Genomic DNA, 14,678 nt, shown 5'->3' with positions numbered 1-14,678 from the left:
CATAAGGCGGGCTGATCCCAGAGGCCTGTGGGGGGTGTCTGAGTGGAGGGAGGCAAGAAATGGAACATGAGAAGGAAGCCAGCAGTGGACCAGGAAGGCCTGGAGTTGGGAAGAAGGGAAGGAGGCTGGGAACTGAGAAAGTGGCCCCAGCATACCTCAGTGGGTGAGCCCAGTGGGGAGAGGAGGAGAGGGACTAAAATTCAGGCAGTTAAGGCAGCAGACCACACATTCTCACAAGTTCCACAGGGTCCGCCCCTCATATTGCTCCATGCACGTTTCCAGAGAGCAAACACTGATGCTCAAAGTACAAATACTGGTTTAGAGAAGTAGCTACAGCAAGACAGTAGCAAAAATTGCAAAGGTGAAGAGACTGATGATGGGTAGATGCTGAGGGATGTGAAAGAAAGGTGCTGCCTCCACCCTTTGCCCATCCTACTCCCCTGATACGTCCAGGGACCAGTAAAGGTCCAGAGTATGTTCACGTTTTGCTTACATGCTGGGATTATAAAAGATCCTCACAAGAAAAAGGGATAAAACATGAGCGTTTGGGAAAGAAAGAAAGAAAGAAGGAAAGGAAGGTGGAAGGAAGGAAGGAAGGAAGGAAGGAAGGAAGGAAGGAAGGGAGGGAGGGAGGGAGGGAGGGAAGAAAGAAAGATGCTGCCTCTCACAGTGAAGCCCAAGTTACTCTTTACGTCCATAAGACCTACTGCCCTCCTTGACCTCCCCTCAGGGCAGACCACTGAGGTCAAGAGCCCTCAACCTCCCCAAGGGCAGACCTCCAAAGTCAAGAGGCTCTGAAATCTTACTGGGAAACTGTGCTTTTGATCAACATAAAATATCTCACTTTGCCCTATTTAATGATTTTTTTGCCTTGAACATGTTTGCCTTGAACTTGTTTGACACTAATAGCACTGCCCTCTCTTTCTTATGCTTTAATCTTCCTTTTTGTGTCATTTGAAAAGTCTTTTATAAATACCAAATGGATTTTATCATTAAAAAACCTCATCTGAGCCTTTTTGACTCTTTGTAGTGGAATTTAACCCATTTACATTTATTGTGATTTACTGGTGTTTTATCTTGTTCCTGTTAGTTTACCTATCTTTTCCATTTATTATATCTCTTTTTGGTTGCTTCTTCTTTTATTCCCTCATTTAATTACTCTTGCTGGACTGATCAAGTTTTCTTTGGTTCTTTTATTTTTCTCTAGTCATTTAGAAGTTCTACATTCTATTTCTATTCCATGAAGATTACTGTTTAATTTTCAAGAACACATTGGCTTTTTCACAATGATGGCACCGAAGGCAAAGAGGGAAGCCCCTGCCCCTCCCAAAGCCGAAGCCAAGGGAAAGTCTTTGAAGGCCAAGAAAGCAGTGTTGAAAGTCGTCCACAGCCACAGAAAAAAGAAGATCTGGACGTCACCCACCTTCTGATGGCCCAAAATACTGCAGCTCAGAAGGCAGCCCAAATATCCTCAGAAGAGCGCCCCTAAGAGAAACAAGCTTGACCACTATGCCATCATCAAGTTTCCCCTCACCACCAAGTCAGCTATGAAGAAGATAGAGGACAACAACACACTTGTGTTCATTGTGGATGTCAAGGCCAATAAGCACCAGATTAAACAGGCTGTGAAGAAGCTCTATGACACTGGTGTGGCCAAGGTCAACACCCTGATCAGGCCTGATGGAGAGAAGAAGCCCTGTGTTCAACTGGCCCCTGACTATGATGCTTTGGATGTTGCCAACAAAATTGGGATCATCTAAACTGAGTCCAGCTGGCTAATTCTAAATATAAAAGTTTTCAGTATTTAAAAAAAAAAAAAACAAACCACACATCAGAACTGCTGCTTCCTTAAGAGACCATTAAATCCTTGGACATGGCAAAGTTCCATTCTGCAATTTCTCCCCTGAGCTCACACCTTGCCTGGGCTTCAGGGTGGCCTGAGGAAGGGGAAGGAGGAGATTACCATTGCTATCAAGCTCTTAAATCTGGGTGTCAGAGTCAGTACTCACAGGTTCTCCACAGGTGAAAGTCCTGTGAGTCAGGCACTGTTTAAGTAAGCGACAGGCTCTCACTGTAACCCATCAACTGTGCTTCCTCTTTAGGTCTGCCCATTTTGGGGGGCCCTTTTGAGCAGGAAGGAGGTTGAGAATGTCCATGAGAAAAGCAAGCCACAAAGAGGGGTAAGGACTCAGAGAAGGAGCAGATCCCTGTTTTAATCCCTCCCTATCCCATAACCTGGTCTAAAATATTAAAAAGTGAATGTGGCTAGCCAAAAAGTGGAAACAACCCAAATGTCCATCAACAGATGAATGGATAAAAACAATGTGGTCTATCCATACAACGGAATATTATCCAGCCATAAAAAGGAATGCAGTTTTGACACATGTTACAACATGGATGAACCTTGGAAACATGGTAAGTGAAATAAGCCAGACACAGAAGGACAAATATGTGATTCCACTTATATGAGGTACCTAGATGGTCAAATTTATAGAGACAGAAAGTAAAACAGTGGTTACCAGGGGCTGGATGTGGGGGGAATGGGGAATTATTGCTTAATGGTTACAAAGTTTCTGTTTGGGGTGATGAAAAACTTTTGGAAATAGTGGTAATGATTGCACAACATTGTGAATGTACTTAATGCCACTGAACTGTACACTTAAAAATGATTAAAATGGCAAATTTTACATATATTTTTACCATAATTAAGAAAAAAGTGTATGTGGAGAGCTTTTCAGAGTGGACTTGTTTCCTTCTCCCCTAAGGAAGATGCAAGCCTGAGAAAGTTTCACACTTGGAATGTGCTCATTTCCTGCCCCAAATCCTTGCCTGGCTCCTGAGTGCTGACTGAGGAAAGGGCTCTCTCGTGGCCTTGCTTGCAAGAGGTGAATGCTCTGAGTCCCCTCCGCCTCCTCTTCTTCCTTCTCCTCCTTTTCCCAAACTGGCTCTGTTCTTCCCCAGCCCAGGTCCTCCTAGAGCTGTTACCCCTCAGTTTCCCTCAACTGGGCCCTCTTTGCTGGTCTAAATCTCATTTTAAAATAAGCGAGTGTCCCCTGAACCGCCTGGCAGGTTCCTGGTCCCTTCTTGTTTCTGCTTTCTTGTCCTGGATTACAGTTCCCTGGCTGTTGTCTTGTCCCCTCTACTAAGAAGAGCTCCTTGGGACTTCCCTGGTGGCGCAGCGGTTAAGAATCCGCCTGCCAATGCAGGGGACACGGGTTCAAGCCCTGGTCCGGGAAGATCCCACATGCCGCAGAGCAACTAAGCCCGTGTGCCACAACTACTGAGCCTGTGCTCTAGAGCCTGCGGCCACAACTACTGAGCCTGCATGCCACAACTACTGAAGCCCAAGTGCCTAAAGCCCGTGCTCCGCAACAAGAGAAGCCAGTGCAGTGAGAAGCCCACGCACCACAATGAAGAGTAGCCCCCGCTCACCGCAACTAGAGAAAGTCTGCGTGCCAGCAATAAAGACCCAACACAGCCAAAAACAAATAAATAAAATTAATTAAAAAAAAAAAAAAAAAGAAGAGCTCCTTGAGACCAGCTACGCTGTCTTACTCATCTTTGTGGCTCTGGTCTCTCGGACAAGGTCATTCACTGTGTCTATTAAACTGAGGCTGCATAATAACATTACCATCAACAGTAGCAGAGGTCACTGAGATTTCCTCTGTGCTTCTGAGGTGTCCAGCACGGTGCTAAGCACTATGCCTGCTTTGTGTCATTTAACTCTTGGAATAACTCAGTGAGGTAGCTGTATTGTTATTATTCTCAAGGAACGTGAGGAAAAAGGAGCATGGAGGGGTGAAATGGTTTGCCCAGAGTCACACAGCTGGCAGGCGCCAGAACTGGTACCGTCAGCCGGACTCCAGGGTCTTTGGTGGGTGGGCTGGAGTCTCGGCTGAGAACAGTACCCCTCCACACTGGCCTGCTGAAAGGAGCAGGAGGGCCAATACTTTGCAGACCACCCCCCTCCGGGGCTCTGGGCAGGGGCTACCCTGCAGGCCCCACTTGTGTGGGGGGGAGGGGGGAAGCCTGCCCTCGTCCCCCAACCTCCAGGATCCAAGGAAAACTCAGGGCCAGGCGAGAGCTGCAGAGGAGAGGGAGGCAGACGTTAAGGAGTCAAGTAAGAGCCTCCATCACGTGGGTTTACACAATGGAGCCGCGCACCACTTCACACGCTGCTGGGAGAACCATTAAAACCATTAGCGGGACATTAGTGCTGCTCCAAGAACTGGAGACGCGGGAGGCGGGAGGCGAAGGAAGGTGCTGACAGCCCTCCCGCCCCGGAAAGAGCAAGGGGTTGGAGGGGCGGTGGGCACCGAAAAAGCCTGAGCCAGGGGTTGCCCTGGGAAAGTTGCTGAGCCGCCCCGGGTCTCAGCCTCCGCTACTATAAAATGCAAGTATGTGTCAGGGAAGGAACACAGATGATTTGTCTTCCTCCTTCGGATCTGGATCTGATTTCTACAACAACGGGGTCTTGGTTCAAACACTGCGATCTCAGGAGAGATCAGGATCACATCACCCGTAACGTGGATATCAACTTATACACGCACCCCTGCAGGTAACTGAGCGTTCACGAGGTAGGGGGCGACCTCTACCCCACCCCAGCCCCCTACCAAATCCCTCCTCCCGTATTTCCTTAAGCATTGTACATTTAAGGCGGCTCCCGGTTCCCAAGCCAAACAAAGCTCTCTGCCTGCTCTGCCAGCGTCTCTGCCAAGGACATTTTCTCTCCACTAGCCGTGCCGGCGATCTGACACTCAGTACCCAGGTGGCACACCGCCTCCCATTCTAAAGAGCACACCCTCATCCAGGAAGTACAGGGAGAAGTAGGGCTTGCGGCCGTGGCAAGTGCACAGGTGTGGATGGAAGAGGTCTGAGTTTCAGCTCATGTTAGTGGCTGCGTGACCTTGAGCAAGCACGGAACCTTTCTGAGCCTCAGCTACGGAACCTGTAAGGCAAGGATGACAACGTGACCCTGCTGAGCTGTGAGCGCGAGGGGTGAAGTGTGTAAAGTGCTGAAACAGCATCCACCCTGCTCACTCCCTGTCCCTCCTCTGTTCCTCCTCTAAGCTCTTCCTACAGACCCCACAGCGTTGATTTCGGTTTTCCTTGTCTCTCTCACTGAACTCTGAGAGCCGGCAGGGCAGAGGACTCTGTTCACCAGTCTCCTCAGCGCCTGGAACCATGCCAGTTCAAGTGCAGGATGGATGGATGGATGGATGGATGGATGGGTGGATGGGTGGATGGGTGGATGGATGGATGTGTAGGTACGGGTGAGAAAGGAGTGAATGACAGGAAATTATACAACCAGCTTATCTGGTAGGTGGAAACATCAGGAGGGTAAGGAGACTGAATAGGATGGAAAATCAGCATCAGAAAAGCAAAGCAGGTTGTAAAATGGTGCATACAGGATAATTCCCTTTTCCATTCAATAGTCTGGAAGGGTGGACACCAAAACATGCACAGTGATCTGTGTGGTGAGATGATGGTGATTTTTGTCACCATGCTTTTGCTTTTTGGCAACTGAGGCCATGTGTATTTGTGTAACTAAAAAAAAAGTATGAAAGAAAATAAAATGAGACAGAAAACAAATCAGTGGCTGCGTGAAGATGAGACCCAAACATTCCTCTTGGTGCATCTTGCACACGGCCCCGAGAGGGGATTTGAAACATCGGCGGCTGGGGGTGTACTTGCTGGCCGCCTCTGGCCCTATGAGCTCGGCCTGCACCCCTCCCTAGGACCCCATCTTATCAGAGAATGCTTTGGAACATTCTCCGAGACAGTCCACATCTCATGAAATCTTCACGCCCTCCCTCCTACAAGAAAATGTATTAATCATCAGTACAACTAAATGTGATTTCAGTTTTATATCTTTATGACTGTTTTCCCAAGTAAGGGGGAAAAAAACCAGTTTTATCAGGCTACCCTCACCTACTTTCAGCTCAATGTGGCCACCGCAATGACAGCTCCTGGGGGGTCTTGTGTCTTAGGATGGAGCCCCTGGGAGGGTGGAGTCTGACCCCTAAATGTCTTGCATGTTGAGGACACCATAAATATTTGCTGCACTGGATCAGACGTCAAGAATCTTTTTTGTTCGTGTGAACATTATTATTAGATTTTCGTATTACCTAATGTCCTCTGTGGAGAAAGACCCATTTCTCAGCACATTAATCCAACACAACTGGACAAAAGGTAACACGATTCTGTCCAGTTCACAAGCACACTCCACCACCTGTTTGTTGTCTGCTCAAAGCCAAGTGAGGGGAACATGTTCTACTTGCCTCACTATTATAGTGTCTCCTGGATATCTAATGCTGGAAAAAAATGAATTCTTAGATTTTTCTCACCCAGAGTTTTTAGATGTAGAGCTTTGCTCAGCATTAATAAAATATCATTTATCCCAGCTCCCGTAACTTTAGATTTGGGTTTGTTTTCCGTGTAGCCTGCATGAGTGATTTGTAGACACTACAGGTGTCTTCTGTCGGCAGGCCTTTCGGGGTCGCAGGGATGCTGCAGGGAATGAAACTACTTTCAGAGCCTTGTCTTGGGACATGGGGTTTGACCGCAGCAGAGGTAGTCCTGTGGCTGCGCTGGGATAGGGAGCCGTTCACCCAGTCCTGCTCTGACTTCACTGCAGGAAAGAAGCTACCAATTCAAGTATATGTATTTTCAGTTCCAACTCAAGCTGAAGAATCAAAGACATCTGGGTCCTTGGCCCTTCCTTGCTGCTGCAGATAAATAAACTAGTGAGCAATGCGACTTCTTGTTTGCCACGTGCCTGGCTATAGAACCGGGCTAACGGTGCTGGCTGAGAGGCTGAGGCCTTGAGCGCTCACTGCAGTGCGTGCAGTGTGGGAGACTGACAGCTGAAGGGCCCCAGGCACGAGGTGGGGTGCCGCTTCTCCTGCCAGGTGTGTGCAAGGAGGGTCTGCGCCTTTATTCCCTACCGCGGGAATGTTCAGACGATCCCCACCTGGGAAACCAGAAATGGAGGCAAGGAAGACACAGTCAACTCCACTGTCCACTGAGGCCACCCCAATCTCAGCCTCAGCCCCAGCCGCAGCATCCTGGGGACAAACACCTCCCACAATTCTCCCTCCCTTTGGGAGTAGCCTGAACCTCACCAGGGCAACTTATCCATCTCGTTACATGAATTTCCGTTCATTCACAGATGCGCATCAAGTGCTTATATGCCCAACACTGTGCTTCTCCCACTTTTCTTTAGCTACAGAACTCCTCACACTCTCCGCACCAGCCACACCAGCCTCACAAATTCTCACTGGCGCTGTCCTCCCTCGAGCCACAGGGCCTTTGCACAAGCTGTTTCCTCAGCCTGGAGCTCTCTTCCCTTCAGATCTTGATCTCAGCTCAAGCACCCCCTTCTGAGGCAAACCTTCCTGACCCCTGCCTCAGTCCCCACACCGTGTCCATCTAAGTACTCATGGCACCATGAGTCTCCTGCCTGGCACTTGTCACAGCTGCACCGTGATGGCTTATTACCATTTGTGCGTAATTTTTTCATTAGTGTCTGTCTCCCTCCTAGATCATAAGGAGAGCTAGGAATGGTGCTGTCTTTGCTCATCCCCAGAGCCTGGCTCACGGAGTGGGCCTTCATAAATATTTGTTGAATGACTGAATCCTTGCTAATGTACCTAACCTACAGTCTTAATGCCCCGCAGACAGTAGGAATTTGTATACCAAATGAAACATAACAGAATCCATTAATGAAGGATCACAGAGTGGGCTACACTGACCACTACTGGTTCTGGTGGTGAGCTGGATGGAGCGCCATTTTGTAGAAAAGAAAGAGCCACGGGGCTGTACTCCCAGCTGTTTGGCTGTTCGAGTGCCTCTGCTCGTCACCCTGCGTGGTGGTGTTTAGATTTTATAACTATTAACAAAAGCAACACCCTTATAACTGGCATTCCTGCACAAAAACAACTTTGCCATTGTGAGTTGAAAAGCCAGCACCATTTTCCCCACAGACATTGTTTTTGAGTACATGGGTTTCTTAGGGATGCAACCATCACAGAATAGACCATCTCAGATGAAAAGACGCAAAAAATGCAGACAGCTCTACTACCCAGAGCCAAGCTTACTTCATTTGACCTTTGGAGGCTGTAAGGATGGGAGGGCACACCATGCCTCCTCCTCAGGGGAGTGCAGAACTCAAGCCAACCAGCTCAGATCCTCAAACTGGGTGCCACAGCCCCAGATGCCACCTGAGCACGTCCTGTAACATCACCTTGGAGCTGACTGCGGAGCCATCACCCCTGGGCGGACACATGCTCAGGTTGTCAAGGAGACCAGCCGTACCCAGGACGGAATGCACCCAGGGCTGGAAGTCAGACTTTCAACGGAGGAGAAAGAACCCATTCCCCTAGGCAGGCCTCAAAGATACAGTAAGTTCATATGTCACAACAGATGAAAAAGCTTGAAGCGAGAGGTTAAGACATTATTACTCTAGTTTTTTGGGCAGTGGCGGAGGGAGGGGGTGGCACTCACCTAGTCCTTCTCTGAAAGACAGTCAGGCTACTTGCCTTGCAAAGGGATAGAAGGTGGGCTGTGTAGAGAGGCAGGCAGGAGGGGTTTTCTTTTCATAACCGGTTTCCATGGTGCCTGACAGCCCTGGGCAATCCACAGCTGGGGAGTCTTGGACAGCTGGGGAGGGGGAGCCCAGGGCCTTATCTCACCCAGGCCACCCTCCAAGGCCCATCTTCCTGGCCTGTCTGGGCCCCAAGGGTGACAGAGGCCACAGGCAGGCAGCAAGGGCCCCCCTCTCTCGGGAGAAAGGAGCCGAGTGATGTAGCAGACAAAGGGCAGAGCAGAGAGAGAACAACCCAAGAGCCAAGGTGGGCAGCTCTTACCCACCTCCTCCCTCGCCCCTGCCCTGAAGGAAAGTTTCACTGAAGACCCGGCAGGGCTGTCTGCCCGGCAGACCCTCTAACTAAGAACACATTCCTTCCCTCCCCTCTCAGCCTGGACTGCACGGCCCAGGTAACCAGATAAGGGCCTCTTTGATTTCCAGTGTGTTTACACAGGCTGTGGCCCTACGTCTCGGAAAGGATCAACCACATCCAGGCAAGTCAGGGCGCCTCCAGGTGGGGTGAGGGGGGCAGAAGCCTTACCTGCTCCTGGGAATTCATCACGCGCAATTTCATCTGCTTCAGGTACGTAGAGGTGAGGGGCATGTTGTAATCGATAATCCCGGAGACCAGAGGAGAGGGAGGCTCGTTTTCTGGTGGAAAGAAGAAAAGGAAGCCCCTTTCAGCCTGTGCTGTGGGCCACCAGCAGCCTGGCACCCATGTGGGGGCCCAACACAGGGACTGAGCAGGAGGGAAGGGAGGCCGGAGGCCGCTGACTGGGGGCTCGCCCACCGTGCCTGGCCCGTGGACGTGGACTGCACGACGCTGAAGTGCCAGTGTTTAGTGAGAGAGTTCGCCTTTGAAAACCAGGGATTTCTGACTCCTTTGAGAAATGGAAGGTCTGGCCGCACAGGGCCCTCACTCCCACATGGCAGACACCCACTGCAGCTGAGCAGCAGCCGCTCCTTTTCGACAGGGTGTGAGGGCTCCATTTTGCCACAGTCCCCACCCCTCCCTATTGCACTGCACACTTTCACTCAACGATGATGCCTGCCAGGCCCCTGAAGTCATTTAAGTTTCCAATGCCGGCCTAAGCCAGCTCACGTGCCACACTGTCCCACCCCGACCCCAACCCCCACGGTATCCCCCCCAAAGCACCGTCAGGGACCACAGCGCTCGCAGGTCTGGGCCAGGCCTCCAGTATGCCCAAATTCTAGTTCCTCTTTCATCACACAGAGAGGAGCATTGTTCCTCCCATTTATTGCTTTCTTGTCCTGAACATCAAAGTAACGCATATCCCTTTTGTAGAGCATTTGCAAAGTGTGGAAAGATGTAAAGAAAAATTTTAAAAACCATAATTGCACCAGGAAGCTTGGCATATGCTTCTGTTTATTTTTTCCCTGTGATTTCTCTTTTTTACATACTTGATATCACATGCATACAGAGAATTACAGTCTGCTTAAAAAAATTTTTTTTTTGCTTAACTTTTTCTCATAGGCATTTCCCCCACCATCAAAAATCTCGTTTTGCTTTGCAAATATAATTTTTATAGCCCTGTACTATTTTATCATATTTTCCTTAAGTCATTCCCTTACGATTGATTACTTAGGTTGTTTGCTATTGGGGGTTACTATAAACACTGCAGGGAACATCCTTGTGCAGGAATATTGGTCTGTATTTATGATCGTTTCCTTTTTAGACCAGACTCCAAGACGTGGAATTCGTGGGTCAAAGGGTAGGAATACTTGGAAACTCTTGAAATGTCTGGCCATGCTGCCTTCTGCAAAGGCTCCTGCAGTGGACACTGCCCAGCCATTGTGTTCTGCATCTTGGGTGCCACTGTGGGTGCCATTTAGGAGAGACTGCGATGGCACAGGAATAAGTCAAGAAGACGAGAAGCACGATTCGAAGGGAGCCCATCACGTCTCTCTCCAGTCCAGCTTCCCCTTCAGATGTCTCCTGCTGTGACCAAGCTCGAGACCCTGGAGTCACCTGCTGGGACCCGTCACACGAAGCAGGGCCTCATTTCGTCATTTAGTCGCTGGACCCGGCTTCACCCTCTGTCCAGGGAATAGTCGTGGTTACCTGTTCTCTGGCTACCTCTTCCCCCTGCCTCCAAGAGTGCCAGGCCTTTGACCCATGTCCCCCCTGGTGCCTAGTTCTGTTCATGGGCTGGGGTTTGAGTGGTGCGAGAAGTGGGGATGACTTCCGGATGGGCCAAAGCCTGCACGTCACCACAAGCACCGCGCCCAGGAGATGTGCTGGACAGGAGCGGGTGAGAGGGCCGAGGCGGAGAGAGGCAGGGATCTGCAGAATCTGCCGCTCCAGAGCCAGAGCCCAGGCCAGACAGGCCCCTGCAACCTTGAAAACGCTCTGCTGAGGGAGAGAAGCCAGACACCACAGGACAAATACCGTGTGATTCCACGTGGATGGAACATCTAGAACAGGCACATTCACAGAGACAGAAAGTAGAAGAGGGCTTCCCTGGTGGCGCAGTGGTTGAGAATCCGCCTGCCAATGCAGGGGACACGGGTTCGATCCCTGGTCCGGGAAGATCCCACACGCCGCAGAGCAACTAAGCCTGTGCCACAACTACTGAGCCTGCGCTCTAGAGCCCGCGAGCCACAACTACTGAGCCTGCGTGCCACAAATACTGAAGCCCGCGTGCCTAGAGCCCGTGCTCCACAACAAGAGAAGCCACCGCAATGAGAAGCCCGTGCACTGCAACAAAGAGTAGTCGCCGCTTGCCACAACTAGAGAAAGCCAGTTCGCAGCAATGAAGACACAACGCAGCCAAAAATAAATTAATTAATTAATTTTAAAAAAAGAAAGAAAGTAGAAGAGAGGTTACCAGGGACCGGTGTCTGGGAATGGGAAGTTACTGCTTCACGGGTCCGCAGTTTCTGTTTGGCGTGACGAAAAAGTTTTGGAAACAGACAGCGGTGATGATTGCCCAGTGGTGTGACTGTAACTAACACTGAGTTGTACACTTAAAAATTATTAAAATGGCGCGTTTTGTGGTGTAAATATTTTGCCACAAAAAAGAAAAAAGGCAAAAAACCCCCAATAAAGATGTATTTAAGAAAAACCAATAAAGGTGTATTAAAAAAAAAAAAACCAATAAGGATGTACATAAAAAAAAAAAAAAAGAAAGAAAGAAAAAAGGCCCCTGCAAACAAGGGGGAGAAACTACCCAAAGGGCACCAGGCAGTTCCTACTTGGCGCAGATAGGAACAGCCCTGCAGAAAACGGGGTCCATGCGTCTTGGGGTGGTGTCCTTCTGGTGACTGTACAGCTTGAATAACATTTCTTATCAAGTTTCATAAAAATGCAGAGCTTTGTTTTGCTTTTTGTTTTTTTTCCCTTTGGGCCGCGCCATGCGACTTGTGGGATTTTAGCTCCCTGACCAGGGATCAAACCCAGTCCCCCTCAGTGAAAGCGGTGAGTCCTAACCACTGGACCACCAGGGGATTCCTTGTTTTGCTTTTTAAAGCTATGCTGTCTTACGCAGAATTTCTGTTTGTCCAGGAGGAGGTAAATGTCACTAATAGAATGTCTCAGAAACTGGCTTGGAATGGGCCAAACCTTTCTTTTTATTAAGGGATTTCCTCCTGGTCTGTGGCAGAGGGGTGCTCTAACACCAGTGCACACTAGCCCCTCTGGCACAGATGCCCAGTGCTGTGGGGAAACTAAAATGCATTTTTGTGACCTTGGGTCCTCTTCTTGCCGCCCCACCATCAACCCAGACTTGACCTCTTTCAACCCAGGGGTGTGCTGGGACCTGGCCTCCACAGCTCCATGAGGTTGGATACAATATGTGAGGCAGACATTGCAGCCACATTGAGATGATGTCACTCAAAAGAGCCGTGGTTCCTGTTTTGGAATGTGGGTCTTCAGATGGAGGATTCTGCCATTTCCATTTCATTTCCTCAAAGACGTGGCTGTCTGCTGAAAAGCTGTTAGACAACATGGTAGGTGAGAAGGGACCCCTACCCTAAGGGTCGCCGGTCAGAGCCTCAAATGAAGACTTCATCAGGTGCCATGGCGACGCTCTGTGTTTTGTTGTCCATGGAGGCCGGACACTGTGTTCCTTTATTGATGGTCACCCGTGTCCTGCCTGAAAGCCATGACTACTTACGAAAAGGTAACTTTAAAAAAGCCAGGTATAGCTAGGTTTAGGAGAAAAACCACATGGCTGGGAAGGCACTCTTGGGGGGTGGGAGAAGGGGTCTTCCTTGACCTGTTCCCTCCACAGCAGGTCCACAGATCAGAAACTGCTTCCAGTGCCCAGAGGTGAGCCAGGAGAGCTCGGGAAGAGGAGGCCGGATGCCCTCGTCTGGGGAAGCAGGGACATCCCGGGCACACACACGAATCCATCCGAGATCGGTGTGCAGTGAAATGCTTGCATCTGCAGTTCCAGAAGTGAGGGTTCTGTCGGGGAGGTGGGACCTTGGCAGGCGGGACACATTCCAGGTGAGGGAACGTGCCAGGGAGCTGGCTGTGGGAGGCCAGAGCTCGGCCACAACACAGCAAGAAGACAGGCAGGCAGGGTTTTTGGCAGTGGGGAGCCAAATGGTTCCTGGGGTGATAAGTGCCACACACGAAGATGAACAGCTTACTAGGAAAGAGCTAAGGAGCAGGGCAAGTGGGGGCTCCATGGAGTCCGGTGCTCGTGGGGGGATGGGGGATGAGCTAAGGTGGACACACGAACAAGGAAGAAGCGGCTTCCCTGGGCTCTGATGGGCAGGCCAGGCCCCCGCTGTGGTCAACAAATACAGTGGCCACGCCTGAGCCACTACAAGTAACCTGAGACCACGGGTGAGTTAGGAGCTAGGAAGGGTCATGGAGCTGAAATAACCCAGTAGGTTGCTGGTGAGAGAAGCAGAGGAACCACACAAAGAAATGTTTCGACACCTTTTTGCCAAGAAAAACTGAAACCAACCCAAGCACTAGTCCTAGTTTTACAGGTCTTGAAAATAACCAATGATGTAGAGGTTCTCCCAGGGCCAAGCCAAGAGCTGATCACAGCTGGGCTCCAGTGACATTTGCCAATCAATGCAAATTCCAGCTGAGGTGGTGGCCCGGATCCTCCACGTGGAACACAAGGTGGCAATTCTCATGAGTTTCCACCTACAGGATGGAAGAACTCCTCCGTCCAGAGACATCTGTAGCTTCTGGATGCCAGGGAGAGACCTCTCGGGGTCAGAGCTGGGGGTTGAAGGACGCGTGCACGATGAAGGCCTGACACAGATGAGCCTCGAGACTGGCCAGCCTGCCATGGGGCTCAGATTTGGAACTAGAGAAGCCAGGCCTGGGGCTGGCTCAGATGAAAAAACCTCTCTCCCAGGGAAGCGAATCAATAGGTCAGCAACTCTTCAAGGAGCACTGATGTGTGTGCATTCAGGGTGGGGACGGTGGGGGAAGGGCGTAGGGACGGTGCCTGTGCTCAGCAGGGCAGGACTGACGGCGAGTCCATTAGCACTCCAAGGAGGAAGAGCTCAGAGGGCTGTGAAGTAGCTCCAGGCAGCCTTGTGGAGAGGGGATCTCAACAGGACTTCCGTTCAATCACTCAGACGACAGCTACTGAGCCCTGCCAGGGCGCCACGCAGACCCTCCTGCGTGATGCTCCCAAGGACTCCGTGCGGTGGGTGCTCGTGTTAATAGGCTATGCAACCTCCCCCGGTCATACAGCTAGTGAGCATGAGAGCCGAGAGGGGACAGGCCAGCACAGGAGAGACTGCAGGGGTAGAGGAATGAGCCGGGATGGGGTCACATGGGGCAGGACAGGAAGGGGGGATCTGCAGGGGCCAGGCAGGGAGGGGGTTGGAAACCACAGAGGAATCTGGGCCCGGCTGCAAAGGCGCTGCCACCTGAGTGGATGGCTCTCGCTGAGGAAGGGACCCTTTGGTAGGTGACTGGCATTGCCCACTGCTAACTCCTAGTCTGCAGCCACGCAAACAGTATTTCATCACATCAAAGAAACGTGAAACGTGCCCCCAAGGCCCCTCACCCCTGCAGCCAGAGCTGGGCCCAGGGCACACCCAGTTCTCATCTCTGCCTCCTCCAGACCAGACTCAGGGGCTGGTGGAAGAG

General features: G+C 50.6%; 1 protein-coding gene and 1 pseudogene across 1 annotated transcript in view; one reads left to right on the top strand and one right to left on the bottom strand.

The window, feature by feature from the left end:
• NOL4L (nucleolar protein 4 like) overlaps positions 1 to 14,678 on the bottom strand; it is a 129,622-nt gene that overhangs the window by 53,582 nt on the left and 61,362 nt on the right. Inside the window, exon 4 of the mRNA XM_068524042.1 lies at positions 9,129 to 9,238. Within this exon, the coding sequence (XP_068380143.1) occupies positions 9,129 to 9,238 (110 nt within the window). The remainder of the gene's footprint in view (positions 1 to 9,128; positions 9,239 to 14,678) is intronic.
• Positions 1,290 to 1,760, top strand: LOC137750309 (large ribosomal subunit protein uL23 pseudogene; annotated as a pseudogene).

Source organism: Eschrichtius robustus, chromosome 16, assembly GCF_028021215.1.
Source record: "Eschrichtius robustus isolate mEscRob2 chromosome 16, mEscRob2.pri, whole genome shotgun sequence".
In the NCBI taxonomy this organism is placed as follows: Eukaryota; Metazoa; Chordata; class Mammalia; order Artiodactyla; family Eschrichtiidae; genus Eschrichtius; species Eschrichtius robustus.
The sequence above is the reverse complement of the archived record's forward strand: the minus strand, read 5'-3'. Positions and strand labels throughout refer to the sequence as shown.